We start from the raw sequence: 22,115 nt of genomic DNA, 5'->3' as shown, positions 1-22,115 counted from the left end.
ATGTGACTGCTGATAGAAGCAGCAGGATGAATTGTGAAGTTCTGAGAGCTATACTCTCTGCTTACATTCCCCCAAATGCTGCAAAAATTATAAGCAGCACTTCACAGGGCAACTAGATAATGGCCAAAAGCACACTGCAAAAGCAACCCAAGAGTTTCTAAATGTAATGAAATAGCATACTTGAATAGACAAGTCGTTCACCTGATCCCAACCCAACAGATGTTTTCCAGCCACTGAAGCTAAAACTGAAAGCAGAGAGACTCAAACAAGCAGCAATTTAAGGAATCTGCAGAAATGGCCAAGCACAGCATCTTGGTGGAGGAAATACAGCACTCGCAGGCTACAAAGAGCTTTCATTGAAATATAAAAAACAATCCTCTTATTTAAAGTTATGTCAATTTGCCCATTTTACCCTTGAGGCAGTGAAATTGGGAGAATATCTATAAAAATGGCTGTAATTCCTAAACAGTTAATGCAACACTTTTTTAAAGCCTTTGAATTAAAGCTGGAAACCTATGCACTTTAATCATTTCTTGATTGGGGCTGAGAACACTGCACATTTGCAGTTAGAGAAATGCAGAAGGGGTGAGGGTGGGAGGTGGAACACCACTGTTATCATCATAGTCTGTGCAGTTAAGTCCTACTGTGCATGTGTGGTGGTGGTTTGCTGCTATTAGCACACTGCCACTCCATCTGTCAAATGTAGCATCTCACTCTGGTGCTGCAAACTCCCAAAGACCCCCCTCCCTTCTTTTTTTGGCTAGTTTATTTTTTTCTACGGTGAAATGTGAGGCAGCAGTTAAAAAGTATATTTCAGTTCCCAGTACATGAGGAAATGCTAATCGTTAGCTGGACTCACTGCTGGAATGTTCCACTTGGAACAAGCATGATGAAAAGCTGCAGTGCAGAGGCCATTTATACCAATGCAGAAGGAAGGAAGAAAGGGAGAGGTGGACATTAGCGCGCGCTTGGCAAGAGCCCAAGCTAACCCGTAGTGTATGTGCCTCTATCTGTGCGCTGATTGATGAAATGAACTCTGGGTCTGGGAAATTGATTCTGGCTGTGGCTGATCTCCCCTCTTTTTCCTCTCTGACTGGCTAGCCTGGTTGGCTCTCCCTGTGCACTTAGCTCTCATCCCTTCATTTCTCCACACTCCTCCCTTCCCGTTTGCCAGTTGGTTCCTCTCGCTTGTTTCCTCTCACTGACGTTGAAGGCTGATCTCAAAATGGTAGGGGGAAAGAACATAAACAAGGTGGGATGCCTTGTTCTCTCTGTCATCTTCTATCTGACTTCTTGTCTCTGGGCTCAAATGAAGCTGTAGCATCATTTCTTGTCTGTTCTATATTAGCTGCTAGCCATATCATCCCTCTTCTTTGAGAATCTCTGAAACCTTCTGCTTTAATATTTTATCAAGCCTTCTTCAGTAAGTGGGTGTTTGCTTCTGTGTAGGTGAGTGTCTGAGGGGTTACCTTTGTATTTCTGCCTTCTGTCTCAGGTTTCATCTCACTACTGTCTTGATAGAAACACTCTATTAACCTCAACAGCTGAAGAAAACAATCCTTTCCTTAAGACTTACACTAAGAGATACAAAATGGATAGATGTTAATCAGTGATACAACAAGTGATGCTGTTATTTTCTTATTTGGTTGCATTTCAGTTAAAAGAAGATTGTTATGAGCATGGCCTAATGGAAAGCCTAAAACAGGGAGAACAGCAGCACTAAACCCCGAGCAGGCTTCAGTGACATGACTCTAAATCCGAAATCACATGGCAAATTGGAGCTTAGGTGGAGGTGGGTTGCAAAGAGGCTTGCACAGGCAACTGTACAGCAGCTGTATTCATGCTAAAACAACTCAGATAGAAAATCTAATGTGAGATTTTCTGATTTTCTTTTTTCTCATTACAGAAAAAAAATTCATTGCTGCACAGATTCCTCCAAAAAGCCTTCTACTGAACAATACTGCGAAACATTTGTATTTAATTTGAATGAACCTGCAGTAGACGGCACTTTGGTCCACAAGTTGCTTCGCCTTTTAATTTAAAGCAAGACACAGAAAACTTTATTCAAGACTAGACACTCTAAAACGATCATGAATTGTGTTCAAAGTGTTCAGATTTTCATTTTCAGGCCTTAAAAATTATAACGACTTTACCAAAGAACACCAGAATTTCAGTGTATGCATACACGTGTATGGATAACCCAGACATCCTCTCAACACACACGCATACACGCACACAAAAAATAACCACGGGACTTTCTCAATTATTACACAACACTGATCAGCAGAACCTTCCTCTCTGTGAGGAGAAAGCCCTCATTATTCAGAGAGAGAGCTCTGCACTGCAGGCCAGATGTGGAGGCCTCTGTTTCCGAGGAAGTAGCAATCTTCATCTTCCAACATTTTGTCATCTCGTTACATTTCCGAACAAGGATCCTCCCTGTGTTTCTGCCTGCTCTGAGGTCATCCTGCTTTGCGACACTCCCCCGCCCCCCCCTCTGTCATCTTTTCACGCCATCAGTTTATCTCGGGTCGGAGCGCAACATCCTCCCTGTATTGCGCAAATCCACACTCACTTGGCTCCTACTGAGGTATGAGACATTATTTGGGATATTTTCACGTGCTGTACATCCCTCAACTCCCGCACAGTCGTTCGCTCGCTTTAAAACGAAATAAATAAAAAGGAAGAAAACCTTCAAAGCAACTTTGTTTGACATTAGAACAACATGGACGGATATAATCACAGTAATTGGACAACCATAACGTCTCTGCCCATAGACACGCTGCCATTAGTAATGACCAAAAAGGCAAGGGAGGCAGGGCGTTGTTTTTATCCTGTTTATGCAGAATCAAAGGGCACAGCAGAGAAACATCCCTGCAGGGGAAATGCAGAACATAGTGCGTTGATCATTTTATGCTTTGTAGCTCTATCAAGGCCAAATTCTGTTCAGTGGGATTAAATTGGCTATGACATGTAGCAGATACGACTCTTTACAAACAAGCGGGAAAGATACAGAGGCACTCATAATTAATCATTGTTGTATCTACACAAGCTCAGCTGAGGCAGGGAAATTGCCACAGGTTGAATTGGTTATGAATATGCGACTAAAACGGCAAATATACAGTAGCTTCGCGCTGAAATTCTCTGACGAGCTGAAGAAGATAAAGACCTCGCGATGAGATGAATTAAAATGTCATTTACTTGTTTACCACTTAAACAAGATAGAAGCCCTCAATTAAGGAAATAATCACTCCTTATCTAATTTAGACATCAACCACAAGCCCTGCACTTTATTTTGGACTCTGCACCTCCTTCGACTCCGCCGCACCTGCACTCCCGCAGCCTGCCTTTTCCCACGGCGCTGTCACAGTCTGTTTTCGGCGCCACGCGTGTTCTCCGAGCAGAGGGACAGCAGCGGCAGGTGCAGCTCTCATTTGCTTTGTATTCCTCTGCTAATCCCACTTATGTCAACCACCAGGGTCCTGTTGGAGAAAACATTGCCCAATTTCCCTAATCAGTGAAAGTCTCTCAAAGGCTGCCAGCGCGTGCAGTCAATGCCTGTGTTTACTTAAGGCCACAGATGTTGCTCCATTATTCCAGTTCGTCAAGTGAAAGCGCCTCACTGTTGTGTGAATTTGTCAACATAGCACAGGAACGGAACAGAGGAGGAAGGTGCGCAGCTGGGCTGTGTGCACAGTCATGTATAGATTTACATTGTAAGGTGAAAACATGGCCCAAAACATGAAAGCCAAATCTTCGACGGTATATAATGATGTCTGTGCGTGTTTTAAAGATTCTTGAGGCACGGCTGTGTCTACACTGTAGAGCCTCTGGGTAACTGTTAGCATGAAATATTGTGCCAACAGTCATGAACCCAATCATGGTGACGGTGGCATTGTTGGTTTTTAGCGGCACCGCAGAGAGCATGAAACATGGATGCAGTCCAGGTCGGATAAATGAAGCCAATGGGGAAGCGCCGTTCTGTTTGAAGTCCTACAGATGGTGATTGTCATGGTTACAAAAAGACTTCTGGTCCTATAGAAGTCTGTGGGAAAATATCTTTCTGACTTAACTAGGGTCATCACGACTAACGCAGTTTAGTTTGCGTCAGTTTTTAACGCAATTAACCCATCTGGAGCGCAGAATGAGTCAATATCCCTGAAATGTCTCTGCCAACGCATTTCAGGAAGTTTGACCAAAGTTTGTCCATTCTGCGCTCCAAGATTGCGCTAAAACATTTTATAACCTTAATCATGAAAGCCCTAGACTTGACCTTTGTAAACACTTTCCTATTGAGCTCGTGGGCTCAGGCACTCACGATGAGTAAAAAAAAAAAAAGTCTGTTTTTTAAATCTGGGTGCACTTTTTCATTTCATTTTGTATTCTGTGGTGTATTGAACTAAACTCAGTCACAGACACAAAGTTTGTTGAGCGCCAAGTTACATGCCAGCAACATGTGCTGAACGTGACACGCGAAACGAGCCCAAGCAGAGACTGTAACACCAATTTATGCGAAAATCAAAAAGGATTAAAAACCTAAATAATTTGGGGTTTTCTTAAATATGGATGTTAATCGCTATACGTGTGATATTCATAAAATATTTGTCTCAGATTGGCTAATTGGAGGATATAGTACAGACGATACGATCATTATAGTAAGAAACAAAATGAAGAGGTATGCTGCCCCTCAACAATTTGTTTTTCTAATTTTAAGATATTATATTAGTCTATGGCACTTGAGGGTTATCAACTTAAGGCCCAGCGTTGACACTCTTAACTCCAACAGGGAATGAATGGACCATTGTACATTTCACTCAGCCACAGTTCTTGTTCTGCTATGATATAGCAGCACATAACAAGCTCAAGGGAGCATTTCTTTTCTACCCATCACAGCAGACTAAACCTTCCTTATATTTTCAAGAAATGTAACATCCACCTAACATAAAGAGAAACATGGCAATTACAAACCTATAGCCTCAACCCCTGAAGAGAAACCCAACAAATACCAACTCAAAGTCTTTGATGTCTGCATTTCTTTTCAATTATACATATGTTGGCTCTCTAAATTGGCACTCAGACATCAAAACTTTGAGAGCCCCTGATCTTTGGCTACACAAAGACCCGACAATAGTTGCATTTCTAGTCCTCCTGTGGCATCTGTCGACAACAAGAAAAACAGAACACCACCTGATTTGTGCTGAAAGCATCTTTCACTCAGAAACCCATTTAAACATATGAGCACACTCAACCATATAAAACCATAAATAACAAAATGCCTTCTGACATGCCTCGGAGGGATCAGTGTGAAATACATGTTTCTTAGCATGCGTGCTACTGAGCCTACATATAAAAAGACAACATCTGGCTGCAGTGTGCAGCTTAATTGAAACCATCTGCATGAAGACAGGGATGTCAACTTCTCCCATAGTTCTCGTCAAGGTAGAAATTATCCTGATGGCAGCTAAAAAGTCACCTCAGGGACAACAAATCCCACTCGGTAGCCCGAGAAACAGCTGAGAGAAGCAAGAGAACCCCTCAACCCCCCAAATTGGGACAAATATGTATTATGCATCATGCAGAATCATAACATGTCATACCTTTGGCTGACTTAGTAGCTAGAAGAGTAGTTAGAAGTTGACTTGTTGGTATAATGAGGTCAGTTCTTTTGGCTCTTAAGCTTTTGCTGAGAGATGCAGGCATGTGCTACATGCCCGATAGCATTATTTTTGACTGATGCTTTCCACTTATGTGGGTTATTTCACTGGAAAGCAGTGCTGATATGATAGTTCTGGGGCATTTTTAAAATGATTGAGACACTTGAGAAAATCCACAAAGGATCTACGGCATCTCAAAATAGAGGAACTCTCAGGCTCGTGCCAAGAAACTATCATTACATGTCATATGCATGCAGGGTGGTGGGTGAAAAATATGAATAATAAACTAAAAGTTGAGACACGATGACAAAAATGAAATTTGACCCTTTGATTTAAGACAAGCGTTGCAAGGAAAGGCGACACATGGCACACACATGTAGTGACTTTGATACTGTGGCACTGGGCGCCACTTCAAAAGGCCAAGTTTCACATTCTGTGGTTAAAAATGGAAAACGACAGCACAAGTTACCACAATGAGGAAACGAAGAGCAGGAAGTGAGGAATAAAATTTGGTCCAAATACCTGAACATAAAACCGACACGAGCGCTCTCTCTTCTGCAACTGCAACCCAAAGAAATTCAAGAGTTAGCATAAAAAAAGAGTCAGGCAATTCCACATGAAACATTTCAGCTTGAAGTACAGATTTCAAAGTAAGTGAGAAACTAAAACATTCACTCTACAGTTTTATGAAAAGCACTTGGCACAATGACTGTGTAATATGTGGGGAAAAAAAGTAGAGACTCGTGTTAATTAGCCCTAAAATTAGACATACGAGACCAGTAGGAAAAAGCATACTGCATGACACTCTTAACTTTGATTTCTAGGTTGTCACATTTTAAGTTTTATGTTTTATTTGAGAAATTTCCCAAGAGAACACGGTGCAGTTATCCATTAAACGTCTGCCACCACCGAAGAAGAGTTAATGCTAATAGCATTTTAGCATACCTGAAAGAAAGAAAGAAGAAAAAAAAACAGACAGGGAGCTGAGGCACAAAGAAGTGCTGTTAGGACTGCATGGGGAGTGAATCATTTTAATTGAGTTCTGATACAGGCGGTGTAGCCAACAGAGCTGCTGTGTGGCTTAACAGATAGGTTCTAGTACCGTGCTAAATCCCATGCAGATTAGCTCCAAAGAGTACCATTTCCCCATAAAGGAGCCTCTTGCTCTACATCACAGCCCACTCTTCTGGAAGCGTTCCCATCCGCACCGTTAGCCAGCTAACCGTTTGATCATGAAAACGACACTGATCTCACCGTTTGCCAACTCAATCCTTTCATTGTTTGCTGGCAAAGTCTGCTCTGCTTCATTATATTAACAAAAAAAAAGAAGAAAAAAATCTTTAATTTGCTTAGCAGATTGTGTCAAAATGATTGAACTTTGGTATTGCCAAAACAGAGAAGAAGAAGAAGAAGAAGAAGAAGAGTTTTGTGGACTCCGGTGTCTCCGTTGGGAGACGTCTCACTGGCGAGGGATGCGGAGCACAAGAAAAACCCGTAGGGACGTTTTTTTGTTCCATAGATGCACCGTACTGCAAAAAATGGACTGTATATCAGCAGACAGAGAATTATAAATCACTGGTAAGCCCTGACCTCTTGAATAAATTATCCCTGTTGCAAAAGCTTTTCCGCCTCACCCCTTCAATACGGCTGCTTTCTCTCTTTTTTTGCCATTTCATCAACTTTAAAAAAGAGACTAAAGACTTAGGTGGCAACCGACACCACGTTAGTCGCCTCTCCCTCAAACAGTCTGTTTTATGTGAAGCCAGTATTTATTTTTTCGAGAGGTATTATAAACTCTAGTTGCTCCGATGCCATTTCGCTCATCAAGTTTCCCTTCTGAGGCCTTTTGGCCATCTTTACTGCCTTCCCTCTCCATTGGAGAAAACTGGCACTAAAACCTCAATAGGGACATCTGTGTCTGTTGCAGCAATGAAATAAAAAACAGTCCCAAAAAAGCAATCCGAGAACAGGTGTTCGAGTTCGTCTACAAGTGATGCCGCTCCAGGAAATTAACGATTGACATTTTGAATTTCACTGATGTTTGCTTTTCTGTTGGCCGCTCAGCAGATAGAATGTATTATTTTAGCTCTCTCTGCCTGAGTGCCCCTTACTGTGCTCTGCTGTGAATTGGGTAATAAATACATTAGATTCAAGTTCAGCGAATATGAAACGCTCTGCACCCCCCACCGCTCGCATCCAGCCCGCTGGAATCTTACCCCGTCGCATTAGCAAAAACAAAAAACACAAGCGGGGCAAATGTTGGCGCCTGGACGGCAACTTTTAAAACTGCGTCAGTGTAAAAATTGATTGCACTTAGTGTAAGAGAAGTGCTCGAAATTGAAAGTCGGTTTTTATTATGAGGCAGACTACAGGGAAAAACGGGGAATATCATTTTACTCAACAGCACAGAGCCAAGCGGCAGATAATTAAAAGAATATCTACTGGTCGGGTTCCGATTGAAGCCTTGTGGTAGGCAGGCCTCTAGACCGGAAACTTAACAGTCGGAATTAATGGATGCTTACACACAAAAGCAGCTCTAGCAAATCAAATCATTCAAATAAATATGTGTAAACCAGTTTCCTCCGATACCTTATTGAGGCTCCGTGCTGCACTGTCTTTGCCACCTGGTGTGAGGTTCCTCAGCTGCACGTCAAGCAGATCCACCAGCTGAACCATGGCCTTCACCGTGTAGGTGATGTCCCCCGCCTGAAGATTGCTCTTGGTTTGCTCTGCCAGCTCCCGGGCGATGACCGCCGCCGTCTCTCCGGCTTTTATCTAAGGAATGGGACAGCCAATCCAGTTAAAGCTGAATTTGTGAAGTTTTTAAACGAGGCGGCTGGCTTGTACGGAATGTTTTTCTCTATAACTAAAGGCAAATCAAAACAACCCCAGGTCCTTTGCTTTTTGCTGCTGTGGCATTCAAAAAGAACACTCTAGAAAACATGACAAATTACTGTATTCATGTATAATGCCCCCTAAAATAAAAGGCGTTTAACCTAAACCTTTTCTGCAACTGCTGCAATATCGCACACAATTAATGTGGTGAGACGATCCTCAGCCGACTGAACACTAGGAGCCAATATTGCATCCAGACATAATTATGAGACTATTGAGGGAATTTCCCAAGAAAGCCTTACACCTTTGTAAAAACTAATAGAGAGCAGTGCAGCTTGGGGATAACAGTGTATACACAGCACTGAATATATGAAGTTCAACAAGTTATGCGAATGTGCTAGAATCTGACAAGGAAAACGATTACTCTCACCGTCACCCTTTTATTGTTGTATGAAAATTATTGCTTTTTTTTATTTGCACAGTGAACCTTTCATATCTTAAACATTACTTCCAGTTTTCACTGCAGAAATAGTTCAGCCAAATGTATACATACTGTAAAATTAAAGCTTCTGACATTCTCTAAAGCCCTCCTATGAAATGTCATCGTTCAATCATAGCTTAGCTACTTTACAGTACTGTGAGAAAGTCTTGAGCCAACCACCGTTTCTTTATATTTTGCTAAGATAACGGAACATGACTGCAGTGGTTTACTGAAACATGCAAATATACATGTAGATATATAAATATATAAGACAAAAACTGTGCAATTGACAAGCCTGAAAGTCAATACATGGTATTCTTTAACACAGCCCAAACTGTTTCAGGCTTTCCCGTCATTTCTTTAAGTACAGTAGTCATCAGGAATTACACCATACCAAGGGGAATCACTTGGTTGGGGCACAAACACTAATTTATGCCCGTCAAACGATATTATTCTTGCAATTTTTAGTAGAACTGAAGAAATTAAAGCAGTGGGAACAAATTTTATGTTTTGTCGCAGGCTAATAGTTGCAAAGTGGCTAAAATACCAACTTTTTCTGCTCTGTGTAGACAGAACGCTGGTTTATCTATTGAGTTAGGTGCTTTTTTGTGCTTGACAGATTCACAAGTTAGTGTTAATCGGCTTAACAAACAATGAAATATTGCTCTGAAAATTGTCACATGTAAGGACTGGACTAAGAATAAGTGAAAAGCTTCAAGTGTCCAAATAAAAACTTGCTAAAGACAAGAACCTCAGCTTCCTCGGAAGCAAAATACAAAGAAGTGAGAGTTTCGCACAGTAAGCAGGTCCGTAAAGCATTGCTGAAGTTTGATTTGTGGAACTTTAACAAAATAAGTACTGGATGCTGTGTTTTGAATTCCTTTGCTGATGAAACATATTAGCAAAAATGTAAAACTAACTTTTTATATGCAGTGAAAGATATCAAATATCAAAATAAGAGTAAAAACTGAGTTTTTTCACTATCACCTAATATAGTATGCTTGCGAAACATAAATTAAAAATATTAAAACACCAACAGATGAGCTAGAGCTAGCTTACTTAGCTAGTAAGCTAAGTAAGCTAGCTTACTTAGCTTACTAGCTAAGTAACCTTAAAACTGCTACCCACAGTTTTCATTTTAGCTCAGAGTTTCCACCAAAAAGCAAAACCAACAATCTTTCCTCAATAAGTTCCCAAAGAGCACATTATTTAAAACAAAAACAAAGCAGTTACAGGAATTTTTTCAAATAATATATGAAAAGGTTTCCCCTGATGCCAACAAAACACTGCTTTTGTTCAAAACGCTTTGACGACAGAGATTTAAATGAAAAAGAAATAAAATAAATGCCACATTCTTTTAGAAATAAATCACACAGTAACTGAGAAACAGATCACTTTAATGAGTAATGCTTGAAATTACCTGACAGCAATGGTGACCGATAAGACAGCCCTGCATGTTGCATATGTCGATGACTACAATGGGAAACTGTGTAGCCTCAGTAAATAAATCTAGAGTTGATTAAATGCCCAATACATATCTGGGTCTTACGCTCTGGGTCAGTTCCCTTTAAAGATTGAACTAATCGAGTCGTAAGATGAGCCCCAAAACAGCGGTGGTATCATCTAAAACAGGATCGTCCTGATTTACTCTGACATTACCTGCTATCATCGCCTGTGAGTTTATTAGTGAAGCCAATTAGGCTGCTTAAATTGGTCTTTACAGAGGTGTAAGCAGAGGAATGTTTCTTTGGAAGATGTTTTCCTCTTTACCCTCCCTGCTCTCGTCTCTTAATGAGGGGATGTGGGGATGCTAGGTAAATAGCTCTGCTTTCTTTTTCTCCCTTCTGCTTGTCTCGTGTCATTTCCTTTCCTTTTCGTGCTTTATATCTTCCTTTCTCATTTTGAGAAACCATCTGGTAATGAGCAGTGCCACATACAGGACAATGGCCCTAGATATAAAATAACGAAGTGCCAGATGGGCATTCCAATTGTCTGACAGGTTGATCTTCATTAGAGTCTTCCTGTCTCTGCTCCGACAGGCACGCTGCCGGAGTGTGATTTGTTTTAAAAATAAGAAAAGATTAATAACACCTTTGTTTAAAAAAAGCGTGCATATTTTGATTGTCACATCTTTCTGTAGAACTTAACAGGCATTACTCTACACTAGAGTCACCCTGTTAGACCTGAAGTGAGCCGCCCGCCACAGCAGGTTCAGAAAAAGCTTTGCTGTAGTTAATTTCTCTAAACAGCAGCCAGTTGCTGAGCTTTATTGCACTGCTGAAATGGGCCCGCGCTGCACAGAAATGCACCTGATAATTTCCCCGCCTTCTATTTTGTTACCCAACAGCCGTTCTCCATCCATATCCGCAAACTGCCGTTTGTTTAATGGGCTGAGCTTTGTGCCGTCGAGTACACCATAAGCGTTATAACATGTACGCCTCGGGGTCCTATGAGTTTAAGGGAGAACATTTGCAGCACTGCCTGCAATTCATAACCTGGAACCCTGATCCTCCCTTGCAGTAACCTTCCCCTCCTTTAAGATTTGATTCCCTTACAGATTTTAACAACGGGAGCTTTATAAATATGGAGCTTTGCATAATAAATCGCCTGCAGAGGAGGAGATCCGAATCGTTTGCACTTGAGAAGTATAGAATGCAAATAACCGCCGGTTCATGTAAGACAGAAAGCGGTCTGCATTAGCTGTTACCCACAGCAGGCTATTACACTATGATCCTGTGGTATTGGTTTTCACTCCAACCCAACCCAGCCACCCACTCACGCCAAACACATGCACGCACAAGAATAACCTTTCTATTGAGTAAAGCCTTTGGCTAATCGATGACATTAATGGACCAATTAAGAAGAGACAATAGGACAAAAGGAGAAAAAAAAACCCCACACAAAAACTAAAGTCCTCTGAGTACAAATGATGTACGCATCCCCGATGTGCATTGTGATGTGCGGCGAACGTTCGTCAGAATAAGGTAAAAGGGTGCCGTTGTGTTCAAGCTAAATCCAAATACATTTAAGCTCAAATCCTCCAGGCTATCTTCAAGCTTTTTCCCACAATTTTATTCTAAAGAGAAATGTGTGATAATTGCTAATCAGGAAAAACAAACACACACACAAAAGCAGTCCATGAACTAAATTATATACCCTGTGAATCTGTGCATCTTTCTTTTCCAATACTTTTGTTACCTTTTGGCTGATGATGTTGACCCAAGGCGAGGTACAGTTGCTAAAGTCAGGCCCCTGGGAGTCCCAGTATCCTTCGGGGCCCATGCACATGTATGAGGCCACACCTAGAGAGCGAACGAGAGATAGGGAGGAGAGTTAAGAGGCTTTGTGGGAAGAACTGCGTCAGATTTACTAGATTGGGTTTGTAAACGCTCAGACAATCAACTTTATCCATATTTTGTGTAGTACTTTTGCTATTTGCAAGAAAATCCCAAGGAGCATAATTCTTCAAGTGATTAAATTAATGGATGTAGAAAAATGTAATTGGACAGCTTTATCTTATAGCGACTGAAATGAAGTTGCTTCACTCGAGGCCAGTTGGAGTTGCCCACGCGGCGTCTGTATTTAATCATTAAAAGTCAGACGGCGTCTGCATGTGTGTGACAGTTCGGCTCCTGCATACGCAAGAAAACGCACCAAAATAGGTACCAATTAAGTCTGCCCTAGCTTGAATTCATCAGGAAGGTCAATTAAGACGGGCTCTCTGCTGACAGAGAGGTGCTCCGGTGAGTGAGCTCCTTGCAAAACGCTCCATTTTTGACTTTAGCACAAACACACATCCAGAAACTGACCAGTGTCTGTTAAGCCCCTCTGAATCTGCTGTACCTACCATCGCTTTCAGCTGAACTCACTGTTACTGCAAAATGGCATCGAGGTAGAAATGTAGAAATGCAGCTTGCTTGTTGACTCGTTCTGCCGCGCGCCTCAAATAATTTGCTCCCATATTTTCATAGCTGACATCAGCACGGCTACACGCTGACATTAAATCGCCCTTGCTTGTACTTAAAGGGAGGGTGAGACTGCCGGTATTAACAGATAGAACTTTTGACTGACATATAATTTCCTTCCCCGGTCCACCTTGGACAGCTGTACGTTTGATGGGTTTATAAGATAAGGGACTCTGTATTTCTGCCTATATTTAGAGGCAAAGGGGCATAAAAGACAGAGGGAGAAAGAAGAGGGAGTCGGAGGAATGCTGGGGGATGACAGCGGGCGAAGTGATGGTACATGGAAGAGGAGCTCGAGGAACTTTCAACGAGTGGCAGAGGAAGCTCGCACAGTTGTGTATTGCTTGGCAGTGCCGTCTGAAGTGCAATGGCTTTGAAGAGTAGCGCTGAGAGGAGGTGGGGTATGTGTGGCTCTTATCTTGCCATGTGATGCCTGTTAGTGAGGTCTCGATGGGTGCTGGTGTTACCCAGTAATGAAGACTGTATGTAAATGTGTGGGCCTGAATCTCGGTGCTGATTGATGAAACGAACAGACTTTTTCCAGCATTCGAGCAGGATTTGGGGGCTATGATGTCACTCTACTATGTATAAAATAAAGCATGACAGCTTTTGTTTTATGTTTTAATCATTTATTATTAACACTGAGTTATTTTGCTGATGCAACAACTGTATGAATGTAGTAGGTAACCCCTTTAATTTCTCCTACCATAATCTGGCCCTGCTAGAGATTGGCCCTGAACTCTGGATGGAAAATGGATGGATGGACTATAATCTTCATCCGTGTATTACGAGAGGATTGGCCTTAAAAAATAATTTGATCATAGCCAGGTTCCATTTAAATATGAAGTGCTCCCCCCGAGTTTTTACTTCCTGAGGTAAAGCTTTTATATCAAAAGCCGGCCAACGTTGATTTAATCTCGATGTACTCAGGCCTCCATTCTCTTAGTATCGATACGGCGACGGGGCTCGAACGAGACACGCACAAACAAAGGCCCGATGCCTGACAAATGAAGCGCAGCAGCCCTTTCAAAAGAGCCGAACGCAAACGTGTTTAGCCGCTAATTAATTACATGAATTGCGCCCTGAGAGACAAGAAGTAAATATGGCCGTGCGCCGTGCCGGTTACCAGTTTCCACACAGATGCGATGCTAAGCTATCTTTAGCCGTGCATCAGTGAGTCAGGAGGAGAGAGTGAGTTAGGAGGACAGGAGGCGAGAGAATGAGTGCTGCAGGGGGAGTGTAAACATAAACAAAACACACACGGTGACAACATCAAGGCAAAGAGGCTCACAGTAGACTGTGTCTCCTAAGGAGAGAGCTGACATCCTCACACAGACGAGAAGCAAAGAAAGCACATCCGCGTATCTCATCAGGAGAGCGCTTTCAGCTCTAAACATGGGAATCTTTGAGATTTGCAGGGAGTGATTAGGTCAACTGCAGGTCGTTATTTGACGTAATGTCACTGGCATTATGTAAGCGGCAGGAAACGCAATGAATAAATCATACGCCCATCTGAGGTGCGTGAGGCACGTGCAAACCTATTTTCCTGGTTTTGACCAAAGAAAATGAAGAGATCTGGGAGAATAGTTCCAAATGCTACAGCATCCACAACAGAAAAGATGACAACGACAACAACAGAAACAGCGTACAAGCCAACAGCTTCACCAGATAATTAAATCTCTTCTCCGGGGAAAGACCTTAAAAGTGAGTGCACTAAAAATGTCATCACCTACACTGCACGGGATAACTTATGTTATTTGTACCAAGCAACTGTAAAGGAATTCAGCCTGGAAGGATATCTTTTTATTGATCCCTGTAGTGAAACTAATTCTCTATATTTAACCCATGTCCAAGTACTCGGAGCAGCGGACGGCCACTGACCAGAACCTTCTTTCCGTGAAGTTCAATTTTATCTGTGCGTAGGTAGGCTTGTTATGGAAGTCTAGATTGAATATCATGGGTAATTACAGTTGCTGCTACTACTTTTTTATCTCTGAGTTTATTGGGACGATAATACACTACCTTAGCCCCCACTCAGGTGTAAAGACCTGCCATTGACCCCATGTAACCTAGTAACTGGGGAAAAATGTGTATTGACAGTGGTTGTCAGAGGTTGCTAGAAAAATTAGTTGCAAAGTAGCATGCTGCACTGAAACCTCCTTGAGATTGCTTTGGTTGCTATAAGACTGCTGCAGTCACACATTGTTTGCATAAAAGTTGGCAACTTGTCTGCAGTAACTCTGCAACCACTTGAAAAGGAGTCGTTCACCTTCAAAATAAGAGTTGCACCTTTTGAAATTGGTTGGTTTCAGTGATGAGACAACTTTTTCAAGTTTCACTCCATCCACATGGTTACTTTGTGGCTGATTTAGTTTGCAAACACTCACTAACAGGGTGTTGGTGCAGCACCCTCTTTGCAACCGTTTTTTCACCTAGCAACAGCTAGCAAAGTCCAGCAACCACTTGCTAGCTAGTCAGGGAATATACACTTTCCCCTAGCAACAAGATGTTCCTGGCTCTATCCATACATGCTCATGTCTTAGTCCTGCTCTAACTTTTCCTTCAATTCAATTCAATACAATTTTATTTAACTGTACAGTATCAATTCACAACAACAGCCGTCTCAGGGCACTTTAGCCCAGCAATTACATTCTCCTCAATGAGCAAGCAGTTGGCGACAGTGGGAAAGAAAAACCCTCCTTTAACAGGAAGAAACCTCAAGCAGAACTAGACATCCATCTGCTGCGGCCAGTAAAGTGAGACAGGACAAAATAAATAAATATAAATACCTAATGATCCAGGTGGACAGGGCATCTTGGCTAACGTTCCCTGCTTCGTCCTCGGCCAGGACACGTCCATCATCACCAGTGGACTGCAGTACTCCACCCTAAGATTTGGTAGCTTAGCGGTGGCCGGGGCCGCGTTGACATCTTCTTGCTCCAAATCTTCCAAGACCGTCTGGTACGGTTCCACCACTGCCGATGTGGTTCGTGGCAACTGGACCACCAAAGGCGTCGTGGCGGGCACCTTGGTGGTGGTGGTCCTGGATGTCGTGGTTGTCGTGGTAACAGGAGGTCTGGTGGAGGTCCTCGTTGTTGTGGTCGTGGTATCCATGTACACCATTATCGAGGAGGACGTTTCTAGGAAACGACAAAGAGAAAGGGGACGACAAAGTGAGCCGATGAATTCAAATGTAAAAAAAAAATTTAAGAAACTTGAAAGCAAATAATTTTGCTTTTAATTTAATTTTTAATAATTTTTTTTACTCCGTCTGTGTCGCTGAGAGAAAATTTATTTTGGTGCAGGTAGAAAAAAAAACCAAGCCTGAGTGTATGCATGCGGGTTTATTCTTTCCTCCTTCTCCATGTGTCAGTTGAAAGAAAACAGTTGAAAGAGGATCAACTGGAACTGGCAGGTGTGACTTACACGGGTGTGCGTTTGGTCTAGTTCTAGACCCCCGTCGGCTAAGCTTACACACACTACACAAACTTCCAGCTGTGTAGTCTAAATGCGGCTGTTGACGAGGGCATATCTCTGCGAGTCAATACCCGGGTTTTGTAGCTCCGTGCTATTTCGAGGTCAGCCGGGACAAACTGAAATACCTGTTTCCTGCATGCGAGTCTTCCCTGCGGTTACACTCCAGGAGGTTTTTGCTAATGACGCTGTTTGCCTGAGCTGTTGGGGGACAAAGGCTATCATAACACCGGCGTGCACCGAGATGTGCTCGCACACCGGCTCGGTAATCCTCTTCCTCCTACTCAAAAGCACATACCGCTCTTTGACTCCCTGTCATCAATCACGCCATCTTCTCATCCATCCTGTCCCTTTTAGAAGCTTTCCCTTGGGCCCCTGATTGGAAAATAGAGGTCCCAAATTAATTTAGCTACAGGCTTTTTATGAATGCGTGGACTCGATTAAGCCAGAGAAGGTCAGAGGACACATGGGGAGGCCATGCTTCATAATGCATTTTCCAAAGCTTGGCTTTAGTCTACAAAAATATGCCCAATGGAATATTTTTACTCTATTTTAATAATATGTATAATCTGTATTATTCTTTATACAGTGCTATTTTTGCTACCCTGACATTTCTGTATGTCGTGATCCTATTACTGAAAGCGATTCGAAAGAAGAAAGCTTGCTGTAGACTCTTTAAACAAATGAGAGTGCTCTCCCTCTCTCTCTCACACACACCCACACAATTTGGACCTCAGCAAAAAGAAAAAAATGCAATTTGTGACATTTGTCGTTTCCGACTAATGCAAAGATACAATCAAGATGACAGAAGTGACAGAAGTGAGAGCAAAACAAAATGTAATGAGGGTTGATTTTAGGTTGGCACACGTAATGGACGTCACGCGTCCCAGAGAGCTCAGATAACAGACACCCCCTCACTCCCTCCCATCCTCCTCGAAACGCAATTCCCTCTGATTCAATTTACAATCGGACAATTTCTCTGTATGGTAAATTTGGTAGGAGCAAAATAAGACAGCATAAATTAGCGCCGCTGTTGGGGACGCAGAAGCCCCCGGAGGCTGTAATGACATCCGACTTCTATCAGCAGTCAATGCATTTAACGCTTAACAGCGTTCGACGACAGCCACGGTTGATTAAATAGTTTGCCGCCGCGGCGAGAGTTCCAGACTGATTGAGTATTTGTCTTCTCCCGCTAACAAAAGAGTTTGTTGTGTTTTCAAGATCTGCAGGTACCTTGGACACTCCTGTGGAGGCACTCCATCAGTAAAGCGGAACTATAACAAGAACCTCATTGAGCTGCAATGTGAACTAAAGGCACGCAGAGCCTATTTACTCCCGACTACCCGATAATGCAGCTTTTACAACTTCCAAATTTCTATCGCAGGCAGGAAAAAACAAAAACAACACAAATTAGCGCACGTAGCAGACAACAGTGGTAAGTGGGAAACACAAACATTTCAAACAGCAGGCTGTCACAGAAGTGGATATGGGTGCAAGCGCTTAAAATAAGCCCAGCACAAATGTACAGTCACACACGCCAGCCCTCGTCAGCATCATAAACTGACACTGCCACCCGTCAACAGGGCTTTAAAGAAACCACACGAATGCTCAAATACTTATTTAGCATTTCCACCAGCCGACCAAGACATCCCCATTTACATCCTACATCCCCTATTAACCGGCGTCATCAATCTGCTCCGCAGCAGCCTTCAGCTGCGATCATCGTGGAAATGGGACGAAGAAATATCTTCAAGGGCACCACCAGTCTATTTATTTCATTATTTATGAGATAACTCATTTACGCGTATTCATATCTGTATTTGAGAAGAAATGACCTCGTATACGATACGCCAAACCCTGGAAAAGGGGAAGCACAATCAATCTCAGGATAACTGAAATCAGCTGGAGGTGCTAAAACTGCGTGTTGTAAAAGAAAAACCATTAGAGCACCTGATGGGAATCTGATCATGGATATTCACAGCTCATATGGGGGTCAGCAAAGGTCACAGTGCGCCGGCGAAGATAAGCCGGTGGCTAAACAGGTGTGCTGAGGGGCCTGTTAGGATAAGGGGATGATTGTACTGGTCAGGAATGCTGATACTGAAGTGATTGTGACCGTGAGGGATTTTGCTGAGGGCGTGTTTTTTGCTTAGACACCTATAAATGCAGACTAATGTAAGCTCACTACTGTAAACGGATAATGAGGTAATTCTTTGCTGAGTAAATATACAGAGGAGTACATTCTTCCTCGTATGACTCATGCTAGAATTTAAAAAAAATGAATGTAATCAGCAATAAATTGATCCATTATTTGTTTTAGTGCACTCAAGAGGGCTAAAGCTCCTGTTGGTAATAGACTGTATATAAAAGACACACATAGCTAATGCTTTAAAGCATTAGATGCTAGCGCCGAAACCCTGAAAAGCCTGTACAGTTCTCACATGAAAACAAAGTGGTATTAAGTATGTGATGGCAGGATTTAATTATGCTGTTCCATTCATCTAATTTTTCTGCTTATCTCATTCAGGGTCGCAGGTGTGCTGGAGGCTATCCAATGTTATGTTGGGCTCACGTTGCTTGGTAAGAACCAGACTGAATAGGCAATTGGGAAAAGGAATAGGAATATTCTGTACCACCTCCAAAAACGTGCATGCATACTAGACCCTGAACGATATAGGATTTTTCAGACGATACAGATATTTGGTGATATCGGATGATATTTTCATTATATATTATATATTTCATTTTGCTCGTTTGTGTTGTTGTGTTTGCACATCTCTGTTGCTTGTGGGGATCGCACACAAGAATTTCACTCGCATGTGCTGTGCCAGTGTGCCTGCACATGTGATGTGACAATAAAAGTGATTTGATTTGATTTATAATTTTTATTTCAGCCACACCAAATACAGATTTACCAAACAGTTGCTAGATGTGGTTATTTATTTACTGGTTACGTTCTCCCCAACTACTTAGATTAGCGGTCCCCCGGGCTGTTTGGTACCGGGCCGCGAAAGTTGATGCTCGGGTGTGAAATTTATGGTTTTCATGTTTTTTATCGGTTTTTATATCTTTATTTTTTTAATTGTTTTTATCGTTAATTCAGTTTCCCTGGGTCTTTTCCCATGTGTTATGCATAAATCTTCTTTTTTCTGGTACCGGTACTGGTTTTATTTTGTTATATTTATCCGCGACACCTTAAAGGCCGGTCCATGAAAATATTGTCGGACATAAACCGTTAAGTGGCGCAAAAAATGTTGGGGACTGCTGACTTAGATAATCAAGGTGTTGTGTTTGTCGCACTCCAAATACAAGTTGCCAACAGCAAAGTTGCAGTGCTGGCCTTTACAAATGCCTGAATAGCTAATGTTTGATCAGATTTAATAACATCAATCTGCCGATAAATCAGCTGGCCTCTAATGCATACATAGATTTGTAAGTAAAACACTACAGGAGTGTTAGCACTGATAGCAAAAGAGGTTCAAAGCTCATCAATAAATAACGACAACTAATTTAAAAGACTGCACGACTGTGAGATTCGGTCAGATTTCCCCTGTAAACTATTCTCTTTATACACAGCGTAAAAGGAGGTGATGTACTGACTTTCTTTCCAAGGTAAAGATTACCCCCCAAAATACAACCTCTCTATATTTTATGTTAGTAGCTTTTTGGTGTTACTTCTTATAGATGGTTCTGGCACACTCATCTCCCAGACTAATGTTATTCATTTCGGAGGACAGCTTGTTTTGAAAATGAGATTGTAGCTATTTGTCTGCCGTAAGTTGAATCTGTGAAAATCTTTCCGAGTAAGTAGCCGATGGGGTGAAATTCACGCTTTAAGCATAAAGGATGTTGTGCTGCACGACTCTGCTTAGACGCTAAACCCGCGTACACAAATGAAAATGGAGAAATGACAAATTTTATGTCGTGTGCAATAGCCTTCTGAATATTTTGTCAACAAACACTGCCAAAAAACTGAAAAACGCCAACTGCTTCTCGAAGTCAGAGGCCATAAGATCTCTTTAGTTTACTATTTCTTTTAGAATAGTGATGATAAAACTCATCGTGCCACCTCCCTGAATGCTGCCGGTGATACGACAGAGAAATATGACTGGAGGATATAACCATCACGGCATGAGGTTAATTTAAAGTCACTGGGAACCTCGTCTGGAATGTAATTCCATTCTTCCATTTGATCCCGTTGAGTCCACCGTCAAATTATTTTTCAGAATGTCCTGTCTACATACTGCATGTTAAATATGCCTGCACACACACACACACACACACACACACACACACACACACACACACACACACACACACACACACACACACACACACACACACACACACACACACACATATGAAAGAGAAGAAAGTGTCCTTGAGCAAACTTAAATATCTTTTCCATGCGATGAGCACAGGAGAAAAAAAGAGAAAAGCCAGCAGCAGCAGACAGCAGCCACAGTCTGCAGGCACTATCGCCTTGGAGACAACACAAGGACATTTTGTTTTGCTTTCGCCAGCTTCCCCATTCGATTCAAAGTGACAACAAGAGAGCGAGAGGGGGGGAAAACGATGCGAGCAGGTCTTTGGTATGCCCCGAGGAACTACTCTGTGACCTTACGGGACGATATGAAGGGCTTGTCACATTTTGGTTTGAGTCTCTTAATGAACTGGAGTAACTCTTTTATTACCCAGATATTTTATACAGCGATCTTTGTATGAAAAGATTCCACATTATAATGATGCGGAATACCGCAAAGATTCCTCGGGAATAAGGCCATAAGTATGTTCCAATGCCAGCAACCTCTCGATTCATGAAACAAAGCAGGCACTTCAGCGTCCTCTTCGACTTCAATAAAATGACATCAAACCTCAAAGTGATTCCTCTTCTGTATATTTAAGCTTCGATGCGTTCTCAAAGGCATTGCAAAGTTGATTAAAAAGAATAAGAGCTACGAGCTGCTCCTGCTTTCTAAGCTTGAGGGCTCCTGAACGTCCCGAATGTTCGTGCACCACCAGCCACCTTTTCATTCATAGGATAGTAGCGAACTTCTGTGGGCACTCTGACTTCTACTCTCACTGAAACGCAAGCTGCACTCATCATTTACACCTCGCTTCTGTTGCCCCCCGCCCCACGCCGAACGTGTGAAGCCTGTTTCCACCACACATAGAGCTTTGTGCTTCATTTCAAAGCATTCATTTCTAACTAATTAGCCTCTCTTTCTGTATCCCAGGGCTCGTGGCTCCCACAATTAGATAAGCCCGCTCTACTTTGCTCCAGGAAAAAAACCTGCTATGCTATTATGAAATGGATCCGGTTCATGTGACGTGCCTTTCCGCACCGTGAGCAGACTTGCGTCTCGGAGAAACTTCTGCAGACTCGAGATCAAAAGAGCTGGAAAGGGCTTTTGGGGGTAAAAATGAAACGAGCATCAGCCAGTAGAGTGACACTTCCAGCCTCGCGCTGAACCCAATTACCTCCTAATTTTAGCATTTGAACCCTTATGCGTTACATCTTCAGCCGGGCTGTAGTAAATTTTGGACAGTCTATGTGTGATGTCACCCATTAACTTTCTTCAAGTTTGTTTAAAGCGTGTGAAATGAGATTTCTGTGAGCTGCTATATTTTTAGACTGAATCGTACGTGAAGCCAGAATCCACGATCAAGGTTGTTAGCAGGCCATAATGATACTTCTGTCATTTG

General features: G+C 42.3%; 1 protein-coding gene across 26 annotated transcripts in view; it reads right to left on the bottom strand.

The window, feature by feature from the left end:
- Positions 1 to 22,115, bottom strand: part of LOC113018655 (adhesion G protein-coupled receptor L3) — a 265,269-nt gene that overhangs the window by 72,806 nt on the left and 170,348 nt on the right. For 21 of the 26 annotated variants that reach the window (XM_026161934.1, XM_026161936.1, XM_026161935.1 and 18 more), the window contains 4 exons: positions 15,725 to 16,075; positions 12,169 to 12,272; positions 8,244 to 8,429; positions 6,177 to 6,215 (listed from right to left, as the gene is read on the bottom strand). In XM_026161934.1, the coding sequence (XP_026017719.1) occupies positions 6,177 to 6,215; positions 8,244 to 8,429; positions 12,169 to 12,272; positions 15,725 to 16,075 (680 nt within the window). The remainder of the gene's footprint in view (positions 1 to 6,176; positions 6,216 to 8,243; positions 8,430 to 12,168; positions 12,273 to 15,724; positions 16,076 to 22,115) is intronic. The other 5 variants (XM_026161925.1, XM_026161929.1, XM_026161933.1 and 2 more) reach the window with 1 other exon arrangement.

The sequence above is a fragment of the Astatotilapia calliptera genome, chromosome 3 (genome assembly GCF_900246225.1).
Source record: "Astatotilapia calliptera chromosome 3, fAstCal1.2, whole genome shotgun sequence".
Taxonomy (NCBI): Eukaryota; Metazoa; Chordata; class Actinopteri; order Cichliformes; family Cichlidae; genus Astatotilapia; species Astatotilapia calliptera.
This window is presented reverse-complemented; position numbering and strand designations above follow the sequence as displayed.